Raw genomic sequence first — 21,191 nt, 5'->3', positions numbered from 1 at the left:
CAGCCTTTGACACGGTGGACCATGATGTTTTACTTTCCCGTTTAGAGCATTATGTAGGTCTCAAAGGCACAGTCTTAATGTGGCTTAGGTTGTATTTGACGGATAGGTCTTTCTGTGTTGACATAGATGATTTTAGATCATCGTCTGCTCCTCTATTGTGTGGAGTACCGCAGGGCTCGATACTTGGACCTCTTTTGTTTTCTTTATATTTGCTTCCCCTTGGGTCAATATTTAGGAAACATAGTATTGCTTTTCATTGCTATGCGGATGATACACAAATTTATGTGCCTCTTAATCGTAAGGGAGTCAATACAGTACCAATTTTATTGGAGTGTCTTGATGACATAAAAACTTGGATGGCTCTGAATTTCTTGAATTTTAATGAAAAAAAGACGGAAGTTATTATTTTTGACCCTGGTACTTCCTGCAAGTCCACTCCTGTGGATTTGGGTCCGCTATCACATTATGTAAAGCCATTTGTTACAAATTTGGGCTTTGTAATGGACGCAAATTTTAAGTTGGATAAACAAATCAGTGCCGTTGTGAAAACGAGCTTTTTCCATTTGAGGCGGCTTGCTAAGATTAGGAATATTGTACCAGTGGATTATTTTGAAATATTAATCCATGCTTTTATCACAACACGACTGGATTACTGTAACTCCTTATATGTGGGTGTCAGTCAGTCTTCTTTGTCCCGTCTTCAGCTGGTCCAGAATGCGGCTGCTCGGCTCTTAACTGGATCGCGGAAGAGAGAACATGTTACCCCGATTTTATATTCCCTGCACTGGCTGCCGGTACATTTCAGAGTGCATTTTAAGATTCTTTTATTTGTATTTAAATCTTTAAATGGCCTTGCTCCCTCCTATCTCTCTGAGCTGCTACATATACACTGTCCTCCTCGAGCTCTTAGATCAGCGAGCCAAATGAACCTGGAGGTGCCGAGGACTTCCAGGAGGCAGAGAGGAGACAGGGCGTTTGCTGTTGCAGCTCCCAAACTTTGGAATTCTTTACCTATGTTGGTAAAACAGGCCCCCTCCTTAGCAATTTTTAAATCTGCTCTTAAGACTTACCTTTTTCGGTTGGCCTTTGAGTCAGTCTGAGATGCTGCTTTTCTGTATTTATTTGGGTATGTTTATGTATTATATAGAGTGTTTTACGTCACTGCATTGCTGGTTTTATGTGTTTTAATTTTACTTTATTTGTATGATTGTACAGCACTTTGGTCAGTGGTACTGTTTTAAAGTGCTATATAAATAAACTTGCCTTGCCTTGCCTTGACTATATGTATCATCATCAGAAAAGTTTGATCTCATTTCCATTTTTCCAAGGTAGCTGTCTGGATTTAGAGGTGAAGATTTATGCAAAAAGATGAATAAAATGTATGAGGAAAACTCGATTAATGGCATTTCTATCAAGGGAATACTTAATGAAGTGACATGCTTTACTTTAAATGAAGATAATCAATCATTCCTCTTAATTCTGGTCTTCCAGGATTTGACCTGACATTTATATGTGAGACATTTATAATATCTCTTCATGTTTTACCCCAAAGCTAGAACCACTAACGAGTGCTGGTGTAAAACTGATAGTGTCAAAAAAAAAGGTGTCCTCTGAAGATTCCCTACAGGGAAACAGAGCTGTGAAAAGTTTGACACGTCTGTTTCTGCAGCTGAGGGCGAGTTGCACTTTGCATTCATGTGAGTTTCCAGCTCTGAGGTGCAAAATGAGGAACATTTATTTGACACTGGATGTGTCAACTTCTCTCTTGATTGCTTACAAAATGTAGTAATAATGTTGAATTTTTATGGAAAAGTTTTTAATGTTTCTTCTTTGTTTTGTATCCTGTTTGTGTTTGGATTTCCTACCTGGGACTTTTATGGCATGGAGAAATGAAAATACCAATTTTTAAAATCTTATCTGGAAGTTTATTTCTTTAAATTTCTGTTTTTCAATAAATAAATAAAAAACTAGTGGCAGAATAAGTCACTCATGCAACGTGCTTGCATTGCTGTATATAATACATAATAGTATCAGTTTTTTTTATCAGAAATGGCCTTAATTAGTCCATTTTGTTTCTGGTTTTATCAGTGTTTTACGGTACAACATGGCTGAAGTTTGTTGAGGTTTGAAGACATTTGTTTCTTCACAGATCTCTTCAAGTCAAAACTCTTTTCATGCAGGTTGAGGTCTAGACTTTGACTGGTCCATTACAAAGCATTGATCTATTTCAGTAATTCTGTTCTATGTTTGGGATCTTTGTCCAGTCTATGGCCCAGTTTAAGCCAAGCTTCAGCTGTTAGCATACAGAAGACTTCACTGCAGAACAAGCCCAAATCATCACCTTTCCGCCGCCATTCTTGACAGTTTGTATAAGGAGTTTCATTAAGAAGCAACGTTGTGAATCTTAGTCATGCTGCCTTGTTCTTTTAAACAAAAGAAGAGACTTTTGACGTGTATTAAAGATGATTTGCTCACCTTTAAATAAGCCTATGTGAGAATATTCCAACAAAAACTCTTGACTTATTTGAATGAAGGATGATTTATTTGAAACAAGCTCATGTTAGCATCTGTTTCGGTTCAACCAAGAGTCGAATTGTAGAGAATATCTTTGCAGAAACACATGAACACAGGCGCACATACACATTTCTCCCATATTCTGCGTCATTACCTTTAAACATGCAGCTCCAGTCATGCAGCAGCGGTTTTCTCTGCAGACTTTAGTGTGTAGCTTTGACTGCCTTTAAGCGCTGTTAGACATCCATGCTTTGCCATTTTGGTCACTCTTAGCTTTAGGCTCTGTCTTAGATATATTTGCACCTGAGGCCTTAAGATTTAATGCGCTTTCAGACACTACACTTCGTCTGGTAACCCTGACAACAGGCCATAGTTGTTGTGCTGTCACAATCTTTAATGTTAACTGAATCCTGTGGAGAAGAAGCCGTGAACATGTTCTTACAGCCGGAGCCGGGTAATAACTTTACTTGAGTAACTTTTTTGAAGAAGAAAAAAATACTTTTAGGAATATTTTTACTATGCTGTACTGTTTAGTTTTACTTGAGTAATTTTATTAGGAAGTATTTCTACTCTTACTTGAGTAACATTTCTGGATTTTCTTCCCAACTGAATGAAAAACAAACATGGTTTTGCCAAAATTCACCAGAAACAGACACTCACCTGCAGTTTTTGTTAAAGTTTCATAAGTTTCTTATTGAAAGATTTAATAATTTTGTTACTTATTTGAATTATTGTCAATTTTGTCCTTAAAATACCAAAATCTTCACTTAACTTTATATTTTGGTTTGTCTGGTTTTGTCATTTTTAAATATTAAAAGATTGATCATTTTGATCAACACTCTTGAGTTAACTTTTTACCAAATACTTTTTTACTCTTGAGCAATTTCTTGGATGACTACTTTTTACTTTAGCTTGAGTAGAAATTTGTTGATTTAGTGGTAATCTTACTTTAGTAAAATATTATGTACTCTGTCCTTCTCTGCTTATAATCTTTCTCAGACTGAAGGAGTCTAAGGTCAACTTGGACATCGTTCTGCCTCTGTGCTGTTTACACTGGATTAGGGATACATACAATTAATCAACTTACAATTAATTGTTACTTAATGATTTTTAAAAATCAAAATTAGTTCCAATCGATTAACTATGTCCATTTAGACCTTCTTTTAGTAATCTAGATTGACCGCCGACCAGCAGAAGGCGCCGCTGGTCACCCTGAAGCGGCGCTACACTAAATTCCAGATTCCAGTTTAGGATCCAAATTCACTTTATTCTGTTTCGAAATATAAACACCTAATAAGCTACTAAAGTTATCTTAGGACTCTTTCAGCCGAGCTGCGTCAACTTCTACTTCAAAAATGACTGATGTGCTAAAAGCGACGATGATGTGACAGAAAAACGGAGGGAATAGCAGAGAAAAACTAAAATGATGATGAAAAAAAAAACATAGTGCTGGGTTGATTTTGAGAGCTGTCCTGACGTGAGTTAAAGCATTTTAACATTCCTTCAAGAGAAACCACTGATGGTACGTCTGTATGAACGTTTCTTTGTTTATTGGGAATTAAGTGCTTCACATATTTTACTTTTTTCATCTTTTATTTTTCTCTTTCAGAAACCTAAAAGGTTCGTCTTTTGTTACATTTATAAATATATCCTAGTTTAGTAAAAGAACCACAATTTTCTTTCGGTATTTAATACAGTAGACACAAAATAATAGTAATATGTAATGTCATTCTTATTCAGATATGAAAACGTTAGCCCGTTATGGACAGACAGTCTGCCCAAACATTTTAAACAAATTGAAAGCTTATTAATTAATCGTTAAGATAAACTAGTTGAACTTTAACCACGCTTCTGTGTAGAAAACTCATAAACCTTTTGTTTTCCTAGAGCTTTTCTAACCTGCTGATAATTTTCATTAGCAACAGCTGGTTGCTTCTTTTCGTTTTAAATTCTGCCCCATCTTTAGGGTGTACTTAGTTCTCCCCGTGGGCTTGTTGACAACATTTCTCTTTCATTACTGTCAGTCAAGACTTTTCAGCAAATGTTTTCCTGCAGGCGTTGTGACATTAAAAGGTGCTCCAAGTACATTAAAGATCCATTTTCTAGCACTGACATCCAGTAGGAGGAAAGATTCATTTGTTCGTTCACCTGAACGATTTGCTGTTAATTTATTACAGCCCAACATGTTTGATCAAACAGGAAGTATAAACACATTTATTGACTTCTTCAGGCGCTCCGCTCCTTACCCTTGGTGTGTTTTGTGTGTGCAGATATCCGCGATCGCAGGAAGAAGCCCGTCATGCTGTTCATTCACGGCGGCTCGTACATGGAGGGCACCGGGAACATGTTTGACGCCAGCGTCCTCGCCGCCTACGGCAACGTGATCGTGGTGACCATGAACTACCGACTGGGCGTGCTCGGTGAGTGATCCGTCAAACCCCCCCGCGGGCGTTCCCGTTCGTAACAATCCACACACATCAACGCGTTCGTTCGCTTATTCGCCCCCTGTTTGCTCATCAGTTATGTATGAGAACACAGCAGACGGTTTCTCACAGCAGACCAAGCATCTTTCATCTGCATTGATTACGCTGATGATGGATGACTTTAATAAAAATGCATCAGTTTAATGACAGCCAGTGCAGACATTGATCATAACTGCTCATTCTATCAGCAGCTGAATATTTCTTTCTAAAGGCTCTGATTGTGTAATTAAAGAAGTTTGTTGAAGATTTACTTCAACTCTTTCTTTTCAAAGGAATGGGATTCCTCCCACATTTCTAATTAGCTTTTAAAACACTTCCAAAAGTCTTTCAGAACCTTTGATTAGGACCTTTTAAAGGGGCAGTGCTATGGAAAATTGACATGTTTTAATGTTATATCAAAAACAAACCTGTATTGTTGCCGTGATTCTTTAATGCAGCTTTGAGAAATCATTTAATCTCCATCACAGCCGTGCAAAAAGCAGCACTCCTCAGTGACTCCCCCACTCGGCTCCATCAGACTAGCCAGCAGCAATTAGCAAACACCTGGTGAAACTGAGCTTCTGCTGAGCTCATCATAGGAGCTACTTCTCAGTGAAATGCTGGTAAAAACTTTGTTATTGGGTCAATAGAGGAGCCATGTTGTGACGACTTCCTGAAGGCGGAGTTTCAGAGAGAGCAGGAGTTTTTAAAGAGACAGAGACCCAATTTCAGGGCATTAAATTAAGAAGTAAAACCTCAATTTTTATAACAACTGAGGTTAACATAGTCACTTGATTATGCTATAAAATGGTACTATGTGCCTGGAAAACACATAATTCTAATTATTATAATCATATACATATATATACATGTACAGTATATATACTGTATGTACAGTATATATATATCATAATGTAATTAGTCTGGGAATAAGGAAGGACAAAAATGTTGCTTGGTTTTGAATTTTAGATACACAAGTCAAAACTCAGTCACTTTTAATGCAAGCTTTATCTTCTGTCGGTAACAATGTTGCTGCTGGTACAGTTCTAACTCACTAAATATTTAACCTTTAGTGGTAGTCTCATGTTATGACCTTTCAGCTTTAATTCGATAAGGTTCACTAGCTGACATTTGTTTAATGCGACCATGCGCTGTAAGGGCAAATATTCCTGACCTTAAATACACTCTGGCCTCCGCTGCTATCTTCTATGAAGTGGCTTTAATTTTGATATCTATGAAGCAGCTGCATTATCTGCTTCATGGTGCTGGTCACAGAAATTGCTTCATGGGCTGGAATGTAAAGCAGGTCAACGGGATGTGAATCAGACACAGAAATACATCTTATAAATAATTTTAACATCACCAGTCCCTAAATAGCTGTAAATGTCTCTCTAAAAAGAGCCAGGATGTTAAAAAGAAAGCAGGGAATACCCCCGGAGAGTCGTTTAGGTCTCGGTTTTGTTGTTGTTCTTGACGTAGAGAGAGGGAAACTGATGGATTGGGGACGTGTGTTGAGGGAGGCTTTACGGGCCAAACGTTGCAAACAACAACCAGCCTGCTCTGCTCAATCTCAGATTGGCCGTATTCAAAAGGCGAGAAGGTTTTGTCTAGCAGCTCCTCCATGAGCTCGTCATCTCTGCGCTGGAAGTACTCGCCTTCCCCGCCCGTTTGTTGCTCACCGCAGTCTGTCTCGCTCCATTGAGATCAAGTAATTTAGCTGCGAGAGGAGGAACATGCCTCTGAGGAGGCAGGTGCGAAGCAAAAGAAACTAAGTGCATTAGATATTTCATTAACTGTAAAGAGAGTGGGCTCCTGGAAGCTGTTTCCAGAAAAAACAGAGAGGGGAGAAGAAAGAAGCTGCCAGTCTCAGATTTGTTTGGTGCTGCTCTTAAAGAACATTGAATTGTTTTTGCAGCACTTACCCTGCTTTTATAGTGGTGACACATTTTCATTTGCATGTAATTATCCAAAGTGTTTGGTTTGCAGTCCTTCATTATTAAATTCAAAGCCTTTTTTTAAGGAAAATGCCATGTGTAATGTGATTATTAGCTGGGATCCAGAGCGCAGGAGTGCAGATGTTGAGATGGCGACAGCGTCAGAGTATCGACCCGTTTCTCAGTCCTATTCACTGTAAAACATTTGACTCACATTTAGTTGTGCCTACTATCTTCTACTCTGTAAGTGAAATAAATTTAGCAAGTTTTAGATTTTGAACCTAAATGTGTGAGTTTGCGAAAGACAAACTTAAAGTAGTAAGTTGTGTTAACTTTTTATTAATTTTGTCAAACCTCCAAGAGTTGAATGAACTGGAGTTTTCAGGTTAGCACTTAAAAAAGCGTCATGTTTATGAATCCTGGGATGGAAGTGTGTTACATGTTTGTGTTTTTATTAAACCAAATGTTTATTTTAACGTCCTGTTCACACTAAATGCTTCTGAGCAGAATTTGTTGTGCTGCTTAATAAAATTCATTGTTAGCTCAGAAATTTTCTTCATACAATTTGAAACAAGAATTTAAATTATTCTAAAGTAAAATAGTTTGTTATTTTAGCATTGTGAGTAAAATAATAGAGAATTGTGGCTCTTTATTGAGGTGAGGGCAAATTCTTTCTTGCAAATTGTGAAATAATTATTTGGTTTAAATTGCAGCATTAAGTCAAAACTCAATTCAAGATTAATTAACTTAAAAAACAATGTTTAGATGACTTGTCTCTTGTTGTTAAATCAACTTCATGAACTTTAATGTCTGTTAAAACCAAAAAAATTTTCTCGTCGACTTACGTTGCATTTTCAAGGCAGCAGGTGCACTTTCATTTTCAAGTTAAACCACTTTGAAATGTTTTACAGTGTTTGTGTTTGCTCTGGTTGTTCAAACTGAGATTTCTTTTAGAAGCGTCTTCAGACAGACGAGGCTGAGCAGAACCTGCTGACACACTTTTATTCTTATCCGTTATAAATAATTTTGTCTAATTTTGAGCGATCCGAAGGTTTTTGTTTGATACTGTTGTTGATTTTATGCAAAAGATTTTCTTTTCTGCAAAATCTTCCAAAGTTTTGGCTGTGATTGTAGAATGGGGCTGACTGGAAATGAACGTTTTCAAATGAACATTGGAACATAAACACAGTTAGATGTGACAAAGTGTTTCAGTTTATTTAGTTTGAGAGCTGACATCCTTCCTTTAAACACAATTTTGTCGGTTTCCAACGTTGATAACATTCACATTTTGCTAGTTTATGTTAACAGGTGCAGATCGTTGGGAACGTTTATCACAATTTACTGTTTAAAACCTCGGATGCTGCAGTTTCAGCACTGCTGACTTTCAGTAGAGTTTAGACCAACCTGAAATTCGGACCGAGTCGGGCCAAAATGACTTGCTTGGTGGTCGGGCTCAGGCTTCTGCAGTGCGTTTAATAAGCCAACAATCCAGCATAGAGAAAACTAAACAATATAAAGTTGTGTTAATCTACTTATTATAGTCTAAATGGAGGAGTTGGCAGCTTACCTTGAAGAGGAAGGAAAGCAAGAAAGAAAGAAAGAAAGAAAGATGTCAACGTTTATTAGAGTGTAACAAGTGCAGCGCTCGATAAACGCTCCTGCTTCACTCCTATCCATCACACATTCTAGGTGATTTGTACTTGTCTTAATGTTTACAAGGCTTATTCAAATTATGGTCTGAAAACCAAACTAGTAAAGTCGTAATTAAAATAATATGTCTGGTTTACTTTCTGAATTTTGGAACAATGACAGTTGTTGGTTGACCTGCTCAACGTAGAGAAACTTCCTGAGCAGAAGGAGACCTGGACTTGTTACTACATCAAAACGTACAGCGGCTTCAGTAAGAGACTGCTGTCTTTTTTGAAGACCTTACTTCCAACATGCCTTTAATGCCTTCTGGTCCTTTGAAATTACTTCCCAAACCACAAGAATGAAATGTTGTTGCATGAAGTCAGAAGACTGCATCATTCGTTTCAGGGTTCTGTCGATGCTTTAATCCATTTGTGGCTGACGCTAATTGCCACTAAATGTGTTGATAAGACAGATTTCCTCCACAGAACTCAGTCATGCAGATTTTAGAGATTCTCTTTATGAGGTTTGATGTTTGCAGTAATCCTAAGGAAAAAGAGGAATCTGAATGCTTTTTTTGTGTCTTCAAAAAAACAAATAAAAAACAACCTAAAAACAACATCCAGTTCCTCTATCTGCCTTTCTGAGAACATTCAGACTTCATGCAGAGATTCAAACTCACAACCTTTTTGCTGCAAGGCAGGAGTCCTACCTTCCAGCTTGCATCTTATTTTGATGAGCAAATTTCTGCAGTATGATCTGCTTGTGCAGCGTCAATTGCTTTCCTTAACGATTCCTAACGTTTTCAGACTCAGTGACAGTCCTTCAACACGTTCTTTAAGTCAAGGGGAAAGCAAATTGAGAGGCCGACTTTGTTATTTGCATGCAAAGACAGAGCCAGCTCTATCTTCCAAATACGAGAGCCATCCAGAGCAATTTGGCTCTGATTGGGAGAAATGTGAGTAATCTTTCACCCCCATGCATCCTGTATGTGATGGATTCCATTTTCCTTTGACAGAGACAGAGGAGTCAGTGTGAGGGGTTGGAAATGTGCGTTTTGTGTGTGTTGAACGCTGGTTTTCTTTGAGCACGTGTGTCTGCGCGAACTCATGCATATCAATGTCCGCTCTGCAGAGACGCCATGTGACGGTTTCTGCTGTTTGCCGTTCTTGCCTCAGCAATCCGACATGCTGATTTGGAAAGGCAAGGCGGGAACTATTGATACAGGCGTGAGAAAACTCACACGGAATAAATAGTGACTATTTAATGTTTAGAGACAGACAGGAATCTAACCAAGTTGTGTTTAATAGTCGTGGCCATCGAGTATCAGTCTTAAACTGAATACAGTCGCTTTGTCTGTAAGGTTAATTAATTTAGAGATTTAAACTCACTGCAGATTTTCTATTGACATTTGCGTTCAGTTTAGAGGGAAGGATTAATTGGAAACCGCAGCCAAACCTTGCCCACTACCAACTTCACCCTTCAGTATAAAAGCTTCTCATTCCACAGATTTCTGCTCAACTCTTCCTCCAGTTTCACCTCCAAATATCCTTTTTTTTTCACTCTTCCCAATGGGGGTTCAGGCTCGTCCTACTTACTTGAAAATCCGCCTTGATCTTCGTCCAAAAATCATCAGTCCTTCCTCCTTTACCCTTCCCGTCTTACCTTTAGTACTTTTACAAAGTAATTAAACTATTTGGAATCCAAGGTTTGCACAGTATAGTCAACAAACAAGTTATAAAGGATTTTAAAATGCTTCTATCTGAATGGAATAGCTGCATCACCTTCTTAAATACGGAAGATTCAAGTTTAATATTTAAATTTGAATATTTTACCTAAATATTCACCGTTGTTCCTGTCATGGTGTTCAAAAAGATAATAAAGATATACCGTAGGTTTTGTCATTTTATCCGCTTTTGGCTTCTCCCTCGATCATCTAATAACAAACTCTCTTCAAGTCTATGATTTATAAACACTTATATGCATTTTACTAGATGATACAGCCAAATTTTATGCAGCTATCAATAATAAATACATGTAGAAATAGTTACCCTGCTGATTTGTTCACGTTGTGATCGTTGCATCAGTGATTGCAGCTGCTCAAACATGTCCTCCAGTTCCCCTTTTTTCTGTTTAATTGTATTTTTTGAAGGCGATGCAGCTTCATCACAGCTCTGCCTCCAAGCTCAGCCTGGAGGCTTTCACAAACCTCTAAACCCGACTGGATCTTTCATCTTCACAAGCTGGAGACAGAGTTCACAATCACTGTTCGAGGTCATTGTGGTGACAATAATAACACAATTACAAATAAGCATACGAAAGATAATAAATGTTATTTATATTCATCATTTTTAGACATCCAAGGACGTCGATTAAGGTCAAATTGATAATACAAGCACTCATGAACATAGTCAACACAACATGAAAATGTAAATAAATACAAGATATCACTGATATAAAATGAAATATAAGCAATATTAAAAATGTTTGCTTTGAAGACAGTAAAAAAGGAGAGGGTTATAAATTTGATGCATTCACAAAGATTCATTTTTGCTTTTTCTGCTCTTGGAATCTATATCTGCATCATCTTTTCTTGCTAGATGCTGTAGAAAATGCTCCATTTCATGTACGTTTCATGGACATTAAAGTATATTATATTATGTCAGAGATTTCCAAAGACAAGGCTCCACTCGACAGGTGGAACAGTAACAATATGCAGAGGATTACGAGAGACTTGAAAGTTACAAGAGCCTTGAAATCAATATTGTGTTTCGCAGAAAGCAGGGAAGTTGTTGGAGGATGGGAGTCGTGGCAACAAGCAGCTGCCTGTTGAAGTCTGTCTGAATATAAAGATTTAACCAGCGCATATTCTTCTACATTTATAGCTGCTTGTTTACTGAGAATAAGAACGGTAAGGATGATGTTTTTCTGATTCTCAAAATCTGAGGTGCTAACAAAAAGGACGCCTAAACTCATAACCTTATTTATTGACAATAAAATGGCAGCAATTTAACAAATTTATCCAAAACAGATTTTGTTTTCTGTTTCTTCACACAGTTGAGTTTCATCAACTCAAGCATTAAAGTCCTATTAGTTGCATTCCCCTTGAAAAAAATACATATAATCTAATGAAAAAATCTTTTTGAAGATTTGGGATCCTTACCTACTTTATCTAGATGCATCTCTTGCCTCAAATATTTAACATCAGTTTTCTTTTTCAGTTCCTATTTGTCACAATGTGCAGTGACGCCTCCCACTCCTTTTTAACGTTTTATTTTTTTTAGTGGGAAGTACTTTTTTGTCGTAATTTTTGTTGACTTGTTGTTTGTTTGTTCTGTTTATATGTTATCTTTATGAAATTATAAATAAAATAATCTAAAAAAAGGGGAATCCTAAAAGTGTGGCAAATATATGTAGAAAAAGACAATAAACAAAAGGGGGCCTAGTAATAAGCCTTGGGGAACACCACTAACAGCAGGCGAGGCTGGTGATTAATGTTTTCTTTTTTTGCAGTCTTATATGATGACTTCTATGATTTATTTTAGCAATTATTTTGCTCTCAAAGTGTGAGAAATCACATTTTTCTTCTCTTCCTTTTTATTTAGCAAACCAAATAAATTTTAACCCGACTTTTTATTTCTCATTTTCTGCTCTAGCAGAAGAATAAAACTGAAAATGAACGTAATGTTTGAGTCGTATTGAGGTAGATGTTCATTAAAAGTGTAATTTCTCCACTCTTGGTCTGTGTGTGTATTTGATGAAGTAGGCATTTGAAAATTTAAGGCAATCCAATAGACCCAAGGCGCATGGCGGTAATTGAGTTTGCGTGAATCTAAACCCGAGTCTTGATTTCCATCTGGCTTACTGAGGGAGGTGGTATTTTGCCCGCCTGCCTGTTTCTGCTGGCATCCTCACAAACAGCTGCATCTGCAGCCCTGCTGCCATTACGCAAATGTTACCCATCACAGCGACGCTCAGACGGCGAGACCCGCTTCATTCTGTCCATATGCGAATTTATAAAAATACAGAGAAAAGGCGAGTTTGGAGGGAGGAGGCAGAGAGCAGCAGGCGGTCTCTGTGGGGAATTTGGTGGATTTAAATATGTAATGAAAAGCTTTACCAGGCCACTGAGCACTTGACCTTGCCTTGGCTGCCGTAGCGACAGGGAAGCTTACAGTTCAGACGTCACCTCCACCCCTGCAAGGTTTTATACATGCCGCCACTTCTGATGTGGGAGATGAAAGTGAGAGCTTGCATTCATTCAGACATTAGCGACGAGCGCCGAAGCTTCAGCATACAGCGCTTGTGATCAGAAGCAAGATACACACAGCATGGAGCGAGAGCTGAGACAAGAGCGAGGGCAGAGAGCAAAAGGAGAGGGAGGGAGGGAGGGAGAGAAGAGGATGGAGGGGGGGTTCAGTTTGCCTGTGATGCTAAAAATAAAACCTGCAGAGCCGCTTTCTGATCATGCAGTCGCACACACACACACCCCCGCACCCCCCCCACCACACACACACACGCCCCCACGCACACGCCAGCCGTGCATGCTCTCTAACGCTTCAACTGCATGTTGCAGAGATCTACTGCAGCAATGCAACCGGCTTTTGAACACTGACTGCACACGCACACGTATGACTTCAGGAATCCTCAACGTCACTATGACACACAACCACACACACACACACACACCCACGCACACCCCCACACACACACACACACCCACGCCCACACACTGTTCTTTTCCTATCGGTATTCAAGGAGTGTGGATGTGAGAAACGCCTGCTCATGGCTTCGGCGGGGGGTCTCTAATGTGTGCGCGAGGGGAAATCAGGATGAAACGTGACCTGACGGGACCAGAGAAGATATTAAGACACACACCGACACACACACGCCTCCACCGAAGACGCACACACTGTTCTCAGTCTCCATAGCAACCCTCGACAGAATTGATGAGCACAGTCCTATTGACTCATTGTGAGGAGGGTGGAAGGAGGACTGCGGTGTCTTAAGAGTGTGAGTGAGTGTGTGTGTGGGGTTCTACGGCGTGTGACTTTGAGAACGAGGACAGGCTGCTCTACTATACCCCGAGAGGTGATTAGCACGTCGGCTGGCCTTCATCACACACGTGCAATCCCATGAGCAGGTGAAGTTCACACGCTAACACATTCAGTGACCGTTTTTCTTTCATACGTTAGACTCTCTGGATCAAAATCCAACTGTATAAATCATCTATTCTTACCTCACGTCTCCTTTGAACCAGCCTGGTTTCTTTGCTACTTCCTCCTGTAGTTTTGCTCCTCTGGATCATGAAACAGTCACATCAGAGTTTCATGCAGAATGTAAAGAGAACATGGATGAAAGAGTTTCAACCTTTAAGTGTTACATCCCTGTGGATAAACAAAACCCTTCACACTGAAATATTCAAAGCTGATCATCTTCACACTTTTCTTGAATCATGTTGTTTATTCTGTATTTATTCCATACAGTGAATTTTCTTCTAATCTTGGTTAAATGCTGGTAAAGTCCTTATAGAGGAGCTGTTTTACTTTGAACGTCATACCCTAAATGTAACGTTTAATGTTATTTTTAACTCAGTTAAAACATCTACAGACTTCTTCCTGCTCTTGATCTTGTGATATTATGTTAATAGTACGTAGCAGTAGCTGCTCACAACTCTATTTTGTCTGGTCAATGTTAGTCACTTTTAGGTTTAATCTGTCAGATTAAACTGAAGATCTGCCCTGGAAAGTCATTGCAGGACACTGTTGTTATTTTATCTAGATGCTATCTGACAAGACCGCATTGCAAAGAATTACATTTATTTTGGTTCTAAGTGAATTAAATAGACCTACATTTAAATTGAACCTGCTTGTAAAGTATCTTGTGTTGCTATAAATACACACAGACTAACATAAATATATACAGCTCTGGAAAAAATTAAGAGACTGCTTAAAATGATCAGTTCTCTGATTTTACTCTTTATCGGTATATATTTGAGTAAAATGAACATTGTTCTTTTATTCTATAAACTACTGACATGTTTCTGAAATTTCAAGCAAAAAAATTATATTTGTTTGTAGAAAATGAGAAATAGTCAACATAACAAAAAAGATGCAGAGCTTTCAGACTTCAAATAATGCAAAGAAAACAAGATCGTATTCGTTTAGAAACAACAATACTAATGTTTTAACTCAGGAATCAATATTTGATGGAAAAACCTTGAGGTTTTCAATGGGTTCAGTGCAGTGGACTCTTATTTTATTCCAAAGCTGTATATTTATCGAGGCGGCATCATTGCATGCCGAGATCAGGACCGACTCGCTGACTCTTCTCCAGCAGGGCAGATGCAGATATAAGAGAGCATAATTCAAAATAAGCTTTAAATTTTGATGACTTAGATATGAGTTAGAGAGTATTTTACTGGTAGAATTAAAACGGCATTTAAAATTTTATATAGATTTGTTAAAGTCAGTCAAATGGAAGCTGGCTGCAGAGTTTTTCCGTTTTCCGTTTTTTACCGCAGTGTGGCTGGACTCCTGCATTTTGGTGCATTTTATTTTCAATAAAGTGAATTGAATTAAAGTGAATTCAAAGATGTTTAAGTTTTATAGTTAAAATAAAATGAAAGGACAAAGTGAGATGGAAGATGTAGCAGATATATTTATAACATAAGAGTTTTAATAAATGAAAGTCAAAGCAGACTGAAAACATGGTTTATGTTTCAAGTAAGCAGTCAGATGGACAAACTCTATGTAAAATATATAATACGCACACACACACACACACACACCCCCACACACCCACACACACACACACACACCGAAAACAAAACATAGCTTCTGTTGAGCTGTGATTAAGTTTGTATGCTCTGGGCTGCTGCACAAATATAAATACTTAATAGGAGCAGGATTCAGTGGAAGAGGACTATTTATGAATTTAAATGTCTCATTCTGAAGCAACAAAACCCAAACTGCTCTCCAATGGAGAGAAAATATGTTTGTGAACATTATACACACCCGTACCATTAAATCCCATAAAATTCTTCCTTTTCTGTCCACATTTATTCACGTCTCTTGTTCCCTCTAACTGTCTTGTGCTCCTTAGCATCCTCTATCCCGCTCCTTTCCACTTGATTTGCTGTGGGTGCTCTTATAAAAAAAACTGACTAATGGGGTAGATTATGCTGATGTATGTTTCACATGTCAAACAATCAGCTTTGTAAGTGAGAAACCATGGGCTGGTAATGGCTGCGGATGGATCATCATTACAGCGAGATGACAGGCGTTTGAATCACGGCTCGGCACTACGGGGCAAACTGGGAGACTCGCGTCTCCCATGGGGGACAGCGGTGTTGTTTTGGGAGCCAGAATAGCATCCCCAGTGTGTCTGAACGTACATACTGGCACCCATAAAGACAGCCTGTCAGCGAGCGTAAACACTGCAGGAAAAAAAAAAAACAGGAAAGCAGTTTGAATTAGTATGCGAGGTCTGCCGCGACGCTCCGTGCTGTTTGTGTTCGCCTTTGAGCTCCGTTTGGATCGGCCAACATAAAGACGTAATAATTAACATATGGCATAATTCTACATTTATGTTTCTCTGCTCTGTTAGCTCCGTGTTGGTTTCTCTGGTGCTTTATTCAAACAGGAACATTTGCTTGGACGGCAACAGCAGATAAATCCCTTTTGATTTGAGTTTTGTGCTACTTGAGTGATTTCTTGCGTTTCCTCCCAGCGGATCTCAGTATTCCTGAAAGAAATGCACTGAATGAACAAAAGGAAGGGGAGCTTGAGTTAATTTTTTCTGCAAATTGTTTAATTTGTACAGCTTCTCCTAAAGCGACAAACATATTGGTGAACAAAACAGCAGCAAGGCGCTTTGTACAATTTATGTTTTCTTTTTCCCTTTTAAGCCTAATGTACTAGATTGTTTTCATGCCGTTTATTCTAATTACGCAGCATGAATATTTAAAGTTGAATATTGTTGCTATTAGACGTTGATCCTTCAAGGGTCACTACACAAAATTACACAATTTTGTATTTTAGTTTATAGTTGTAGGTTATTTGTTCCTACTTTTAAAGTAAGAATATTAAAGTTAAATATGAATTTACAGATATTCCTGCACTAGGCAGATGGGTTGAGGGATGTATGGATGATTAATTAGATCTGAAAATAACAACCTTCTAGTTTCATCCAATCATCCCCACAGCATCATCTTACCTCCACCGTGTTTTATGATTTGACAGTCTTGTTTTTTCCGCTTCTTGTTGTCAAAAATATTAAGGTTATCTTCATATTGGATCACTTGTTTGAAATCTTTCATCTCAAGTAGGCATGGCACTGCAGTTATTCCCAAGAGTTGAAGGATGGATGGAGAATTATGTTTGCTAATAGCTGTCTGTGTGGAAATCCTGCAACATTTTCTTTTTGTAAAAGTAGCTAATCATCCCTGCAGCGTGATCATGCCTCCACTGTTTTATAGCCAATTAAAGTCTTGTTCCCTGTTATTTGTTGTCTGATCCTAATAAATTGGGATCAAAAATCTGAAGGTTATCTTCATGTTTGATCATTTATTTGAAACCCTTCAGTGTGTTTCCTCACAGTCACAGTCGATGGATGACTGGAAGGTGACCACATGCATCTTTTCTCAAAAACTAATCTGTTAATGGTGCAGCTTAGTTGTAATTTGACCATAATGTAATAATTTTTTGATATATTTATCAATGGGCCACAGACAGATGTGAAGTGGAAACAATGGAGCTGATTTTCACAAGTGTATAATTATGAGGAAAAGTGGGGATGTTCGCCTCGTAGATGTGATATTCCAGTATTTGCTAAAAAGGAAAGTGCTCTACAATACACTTTGCTTTACAGGCCTCACCTGTGAAAGCTCGACAAATAGGGAATGTAGGGAACAAAAAACTACGAGGCAAAGAATTCCCAAGAGCAACACGGGATCATTTTACCTCCACTTTCCATGGATTTTGACCTGGGACACAGCTGGACGTCAATCTCTGCTAACCCTGACTGTTTCAGCCTTTTACCTCGACATTACTGCTGCATTAACCTATCAAATCTACCTACCACTACACCTGAGGCCTGCACAGAGAGAGAGAGAGAGACAGAGTGAGTCATGTGGGATTCCTGCCGGCGATCTGAATAGTAATGCAAATCATTTGCATTTGACGAATGATGGGGTCAAGGACAGGGCTGCTTTATGTTGAGGGCATTGTTGGTCCATGCAGCCCTGATTGACGGGACAGGGGTGGATAAGGTGAAAGGACAACTGGCTGTCACACATATAATAAAATGAGACAGAATGGGACTGCAGGAGGGGGAGCTGGACGGATCAAAACAAGAACAGGGAGCCCTGGGAGAGAAGTGAGAAAAGGTAGTCACTCATCTGTGGACGTTACTCTTCTCCACGCACACATAAGTGCCAAACATGGGCCGATTATAGCAACTGGCTGGCCCTGCAGCAGATGCTGTAAGCGGTGTGGGAGCCAGGCTACACCTGCTCTCCTCTGCCTGCTGCTCCTCTACCTCCGCCCTGCTCCAAAACACAAGCAGCTTCTGCTTCTTCCCTCACACAGCCATATCACTTCACTGCCAGAAAGTCTACTTTCTCTGCACACAGAGAAGCACAAAGGTCACGTCATGAAGCGTGAGGAACTGTTATCAAGACCACTTTAAAGCATTTCAAGGAAGTCTTTTTTTTTGGACTACAAGGAAGATGTAGGTTAAGTAAAATCAGAGAGCGGGTCAGTGGATGCTCAGACTCATAGGTTTAAGATTTTACCACCGTCTGTAAAGCCACTAGATACGAACCTCCAAACTTCATATAGTCTTCAGATGAGGATCAAGAACCGAGGATAAAGAGTATCTGAGGTTTATAAAGCATGCTGGACTTTGGATTAGTTCAGACAAATGGTTTGGTAAATGTTGCCTCTTTGTGATATTTCACTATTCAAGTCTGAGGTTGGAAGTTGCCAGAGCGGCATTGCCTCAAGGCATTGAGTCAAAAGTTTTATAAAGAAGAGAGTACAGACTCAGTCTGTTCTTAAGGACTTGTGGTTTGGCCTATTGTTTTAGTGACCTGAACACTAAATCCTTCAAGACATGTTATGTGTCCGAAGAAGAAACAGGACCAGGCACCAAACAGGTAATATTCTTGGTAATATCCATTCAGATTGAAATTAAGGAATTTGTCATGAGAAATGTAGGCTGTAGGACAGTGCGATCAGAGTGTGCGCATTACTCCTGCGAATGCGGCAGCTTTTAGTGTCTAACCTCAGATATTCACTTCTGGAAGGATGGTCAAACATTCCCTCTAGCATGGGGAAATCCTTTCAAGAGAGTTGAAGCTGCTGTTTCCTCAAATGGTATTAAACTATTATATAAGAGCCATCGTACGGAGATTGGGATGTAATTAAAGTCCATGCGTGTGTAAAAGGCAAGTGACCCTATACTGTCTGTGTCTATAAGCAGACTAAATGCTGAATAAACAGCAGTAGTTATACCAAAAGCAATAATTGACATTACAAAGACGCCTGAGTGCTTTAAGCCGTATACAGTGACACAATTTTTTCCTTCTTACACAGATTGTACATGAATTATCCGTTATTTTACGCTCTATATTTCATACACGGAGTTGTGTGAGTGCGGTGGATTTCCTATGAGCCTGAATCCCTTCTTTAAATCTGCTGAACTGTTGTGAGCATCTACTTTCCACTTCCAGCTTCTCTAAGCACCTGCAGTTTTAATTGACAGCCTCACACGTCGGAGGAATTGCGCTCATTTCCCTGCTAAACACATCGGATGTCTATGCATAGGTGTGTGTAGGATGTCTAAGTGTTATCCACCTGCGCTACTCCAGCTCTCCTCCCCTGACGAAGGATGAAGAGGTATGGGCATCTCATTAAGTGCTGCTGGAGCTAATTAACAAATTAATCAGCCTATGCAGAGGCACCAACCCCCGGCACCAATCAGCCGGACTCAAACGAGCCGCGCTCACTAACCTAAAGGGAAGGCAGCGCTTGTTTTCTGCAGGCCTGACACGCACACGTCTGAACTAAAACAAAGGCAGCTGATGGTAATGAGCGTTTATTTGTTCCTCAAACGCTGTCGCTGTGGTGGATGGATGCATGCGGGTGCACAGGCACAGACACGCCGAACGAAGTTAATATTTTCCTTTGCTCAGCCGCTGCAGTCTGCTCAGCTGTGGAGTGCAGCAGATGGTGCGTCTAAAGTGGTGCCACAACAAGCCTGAGCTGAGCTCCTGTGTCAGAATGAGCCTATTTTTTTTTCCTGCATGGTGTGTTTCTGCCATCACACTTGTTGAATGCAACACCCTGAAAGCACAGGATACGATTCACAAGTCTTACAGCTACAGCATAGATACTAGTCTATTTTAAGATCTCGCATTACAAGCTTAAATCTACTGAACTAATTAAAAAAATACTTCAATGCTTTCAAACGGGAGGACAACATGAAGGCATGAGGGAGAGAGCATGTCTGCTACATTCAATTGCACATTTGCCTGCATACCCCTCAAAGGCATTTTACATGTACCCTCTTCTTGTAATACTTTAATGTTTGAACTTTACATACAAGCGTTTCTCTATAAAAGCAGACTCTTGAATTAGAAATGACCATGGAGGATACTTTATCCTCTGACACAAAATCAAGGAGCTGCAGATCCAATCAGCCAGGTAAAGCCTTGCAGCAAACAGCTAACCGTTTTGCAAACAACACTTGTTTAATTATTGATTAAACCAGGGTTTACACCATTAATACATCCACTATGTCTTACATTTTTATAAAATCAGTAATTTAGAAATTCAGTCCATTGAAAGAATGGGTTGTGGTTCTCTGTCCTCACCGGCCTTTTTGGACCCGTCTTATCTTTCTCGCCTTGTCTTGTCTGTTGCAACATTTGCATGACATTTATCTGGGTTGTGTGGCAGTGGGGAGTTTGTAAAAACACATGACATCTAAACATGTGATGCTCATGCTAAAGAATTTTCTACTCATCTTTTCCAGTTTGGGTTAGCTGGAGATGCAATCAGATATGCAACATTACCAGATGAGTGCAAAGGACATATAGCACATTAATCAGTTTAGACAGTCTCCATATGCCTCTGTAATTAAGGACAGATACAAGATTGTGTAAAAGTGTAAAATATATATAAAGAAGGTTATTTAAAAAAATACTTAATACTCCTCGTAGTAACCCACAGCTAACAGTCGGTGGTGGTAATTCAACAAGTAGGTTGTTGAAACTTTAGCTTTCATATGACGAATGAGAGCAGTGGTACTTTTTAGGCACCTGCTAATCCTAGTGGAAGTGAACCAGCATCCTTTCTACCTTTGGAGGGGACTGACAATCAAAGTTTTTATTTTTCTTCTGTCTAAGACAGGGCAAAGCTCATGGGAAGCACTTAACCCCAATTTGCCTGTCGATCTTTGTGATTTGTGAATGTGTTCGAATGGCTAAATATAGCTGTGGTAAAAGCACTTTAAATGGCCAGTTTGACTGGAAAATCACAGCGTAACTTCAATCCATTTACCCTCTACAGGTTTGCATGCATTAGAAACTATGCATGATTATGTGTTGCAAACTTTAAAATTCATTTGCAATGATTTTTATCATCTT

The 21,191-nt window shown here is 39.1% G+C and overlaps 1 protein-coding gene across 2 annotated transcripts in view; it reads left to right on the top strand.

Annotated features, from left to right (window-relative positions):
• nlgn2a (neuroligin 2a) overlaps positions 1-21,191 on the top strand; it is a 260,217-nt gene that overhangs the window by 172,292 nt on the left and 66,734 nt on the right. For both annotated transcript variants that reach the window (XM_032583169.1, XM_032583168.1), the window contains one exon: positions 4,785-4,934. In XM_032583169.1, the coding sequence (XP_032439060.1) occupies positions 4,785-4,934 (150 nt within the window). The remainder of the gene's footprint in view (positions 1-4,784; positions 4,935-21,191) is intronic.

The sequence above is a fragment of the Xiphophorus hellerii genome, chromosome 14 (assembly GCF_003331165.1).
Source record: "Xiphophorus hellerii strain 12219 chromosome 14, Xiphophorus_hellerii-4.1, whole genome shotgun sequence".
NCBI lineage: Eukaryota > Metazoa > Chordata > Actinopteri > Cyprinodontiformes > Poeciliidae > Xiphophorus > Xiphophorus hellerii.
The sequence above is the reverse complement of the archived record's forward strand: the minus strand, read 5'-3'. Positions and strand labels throughout refer to the sequence as shown.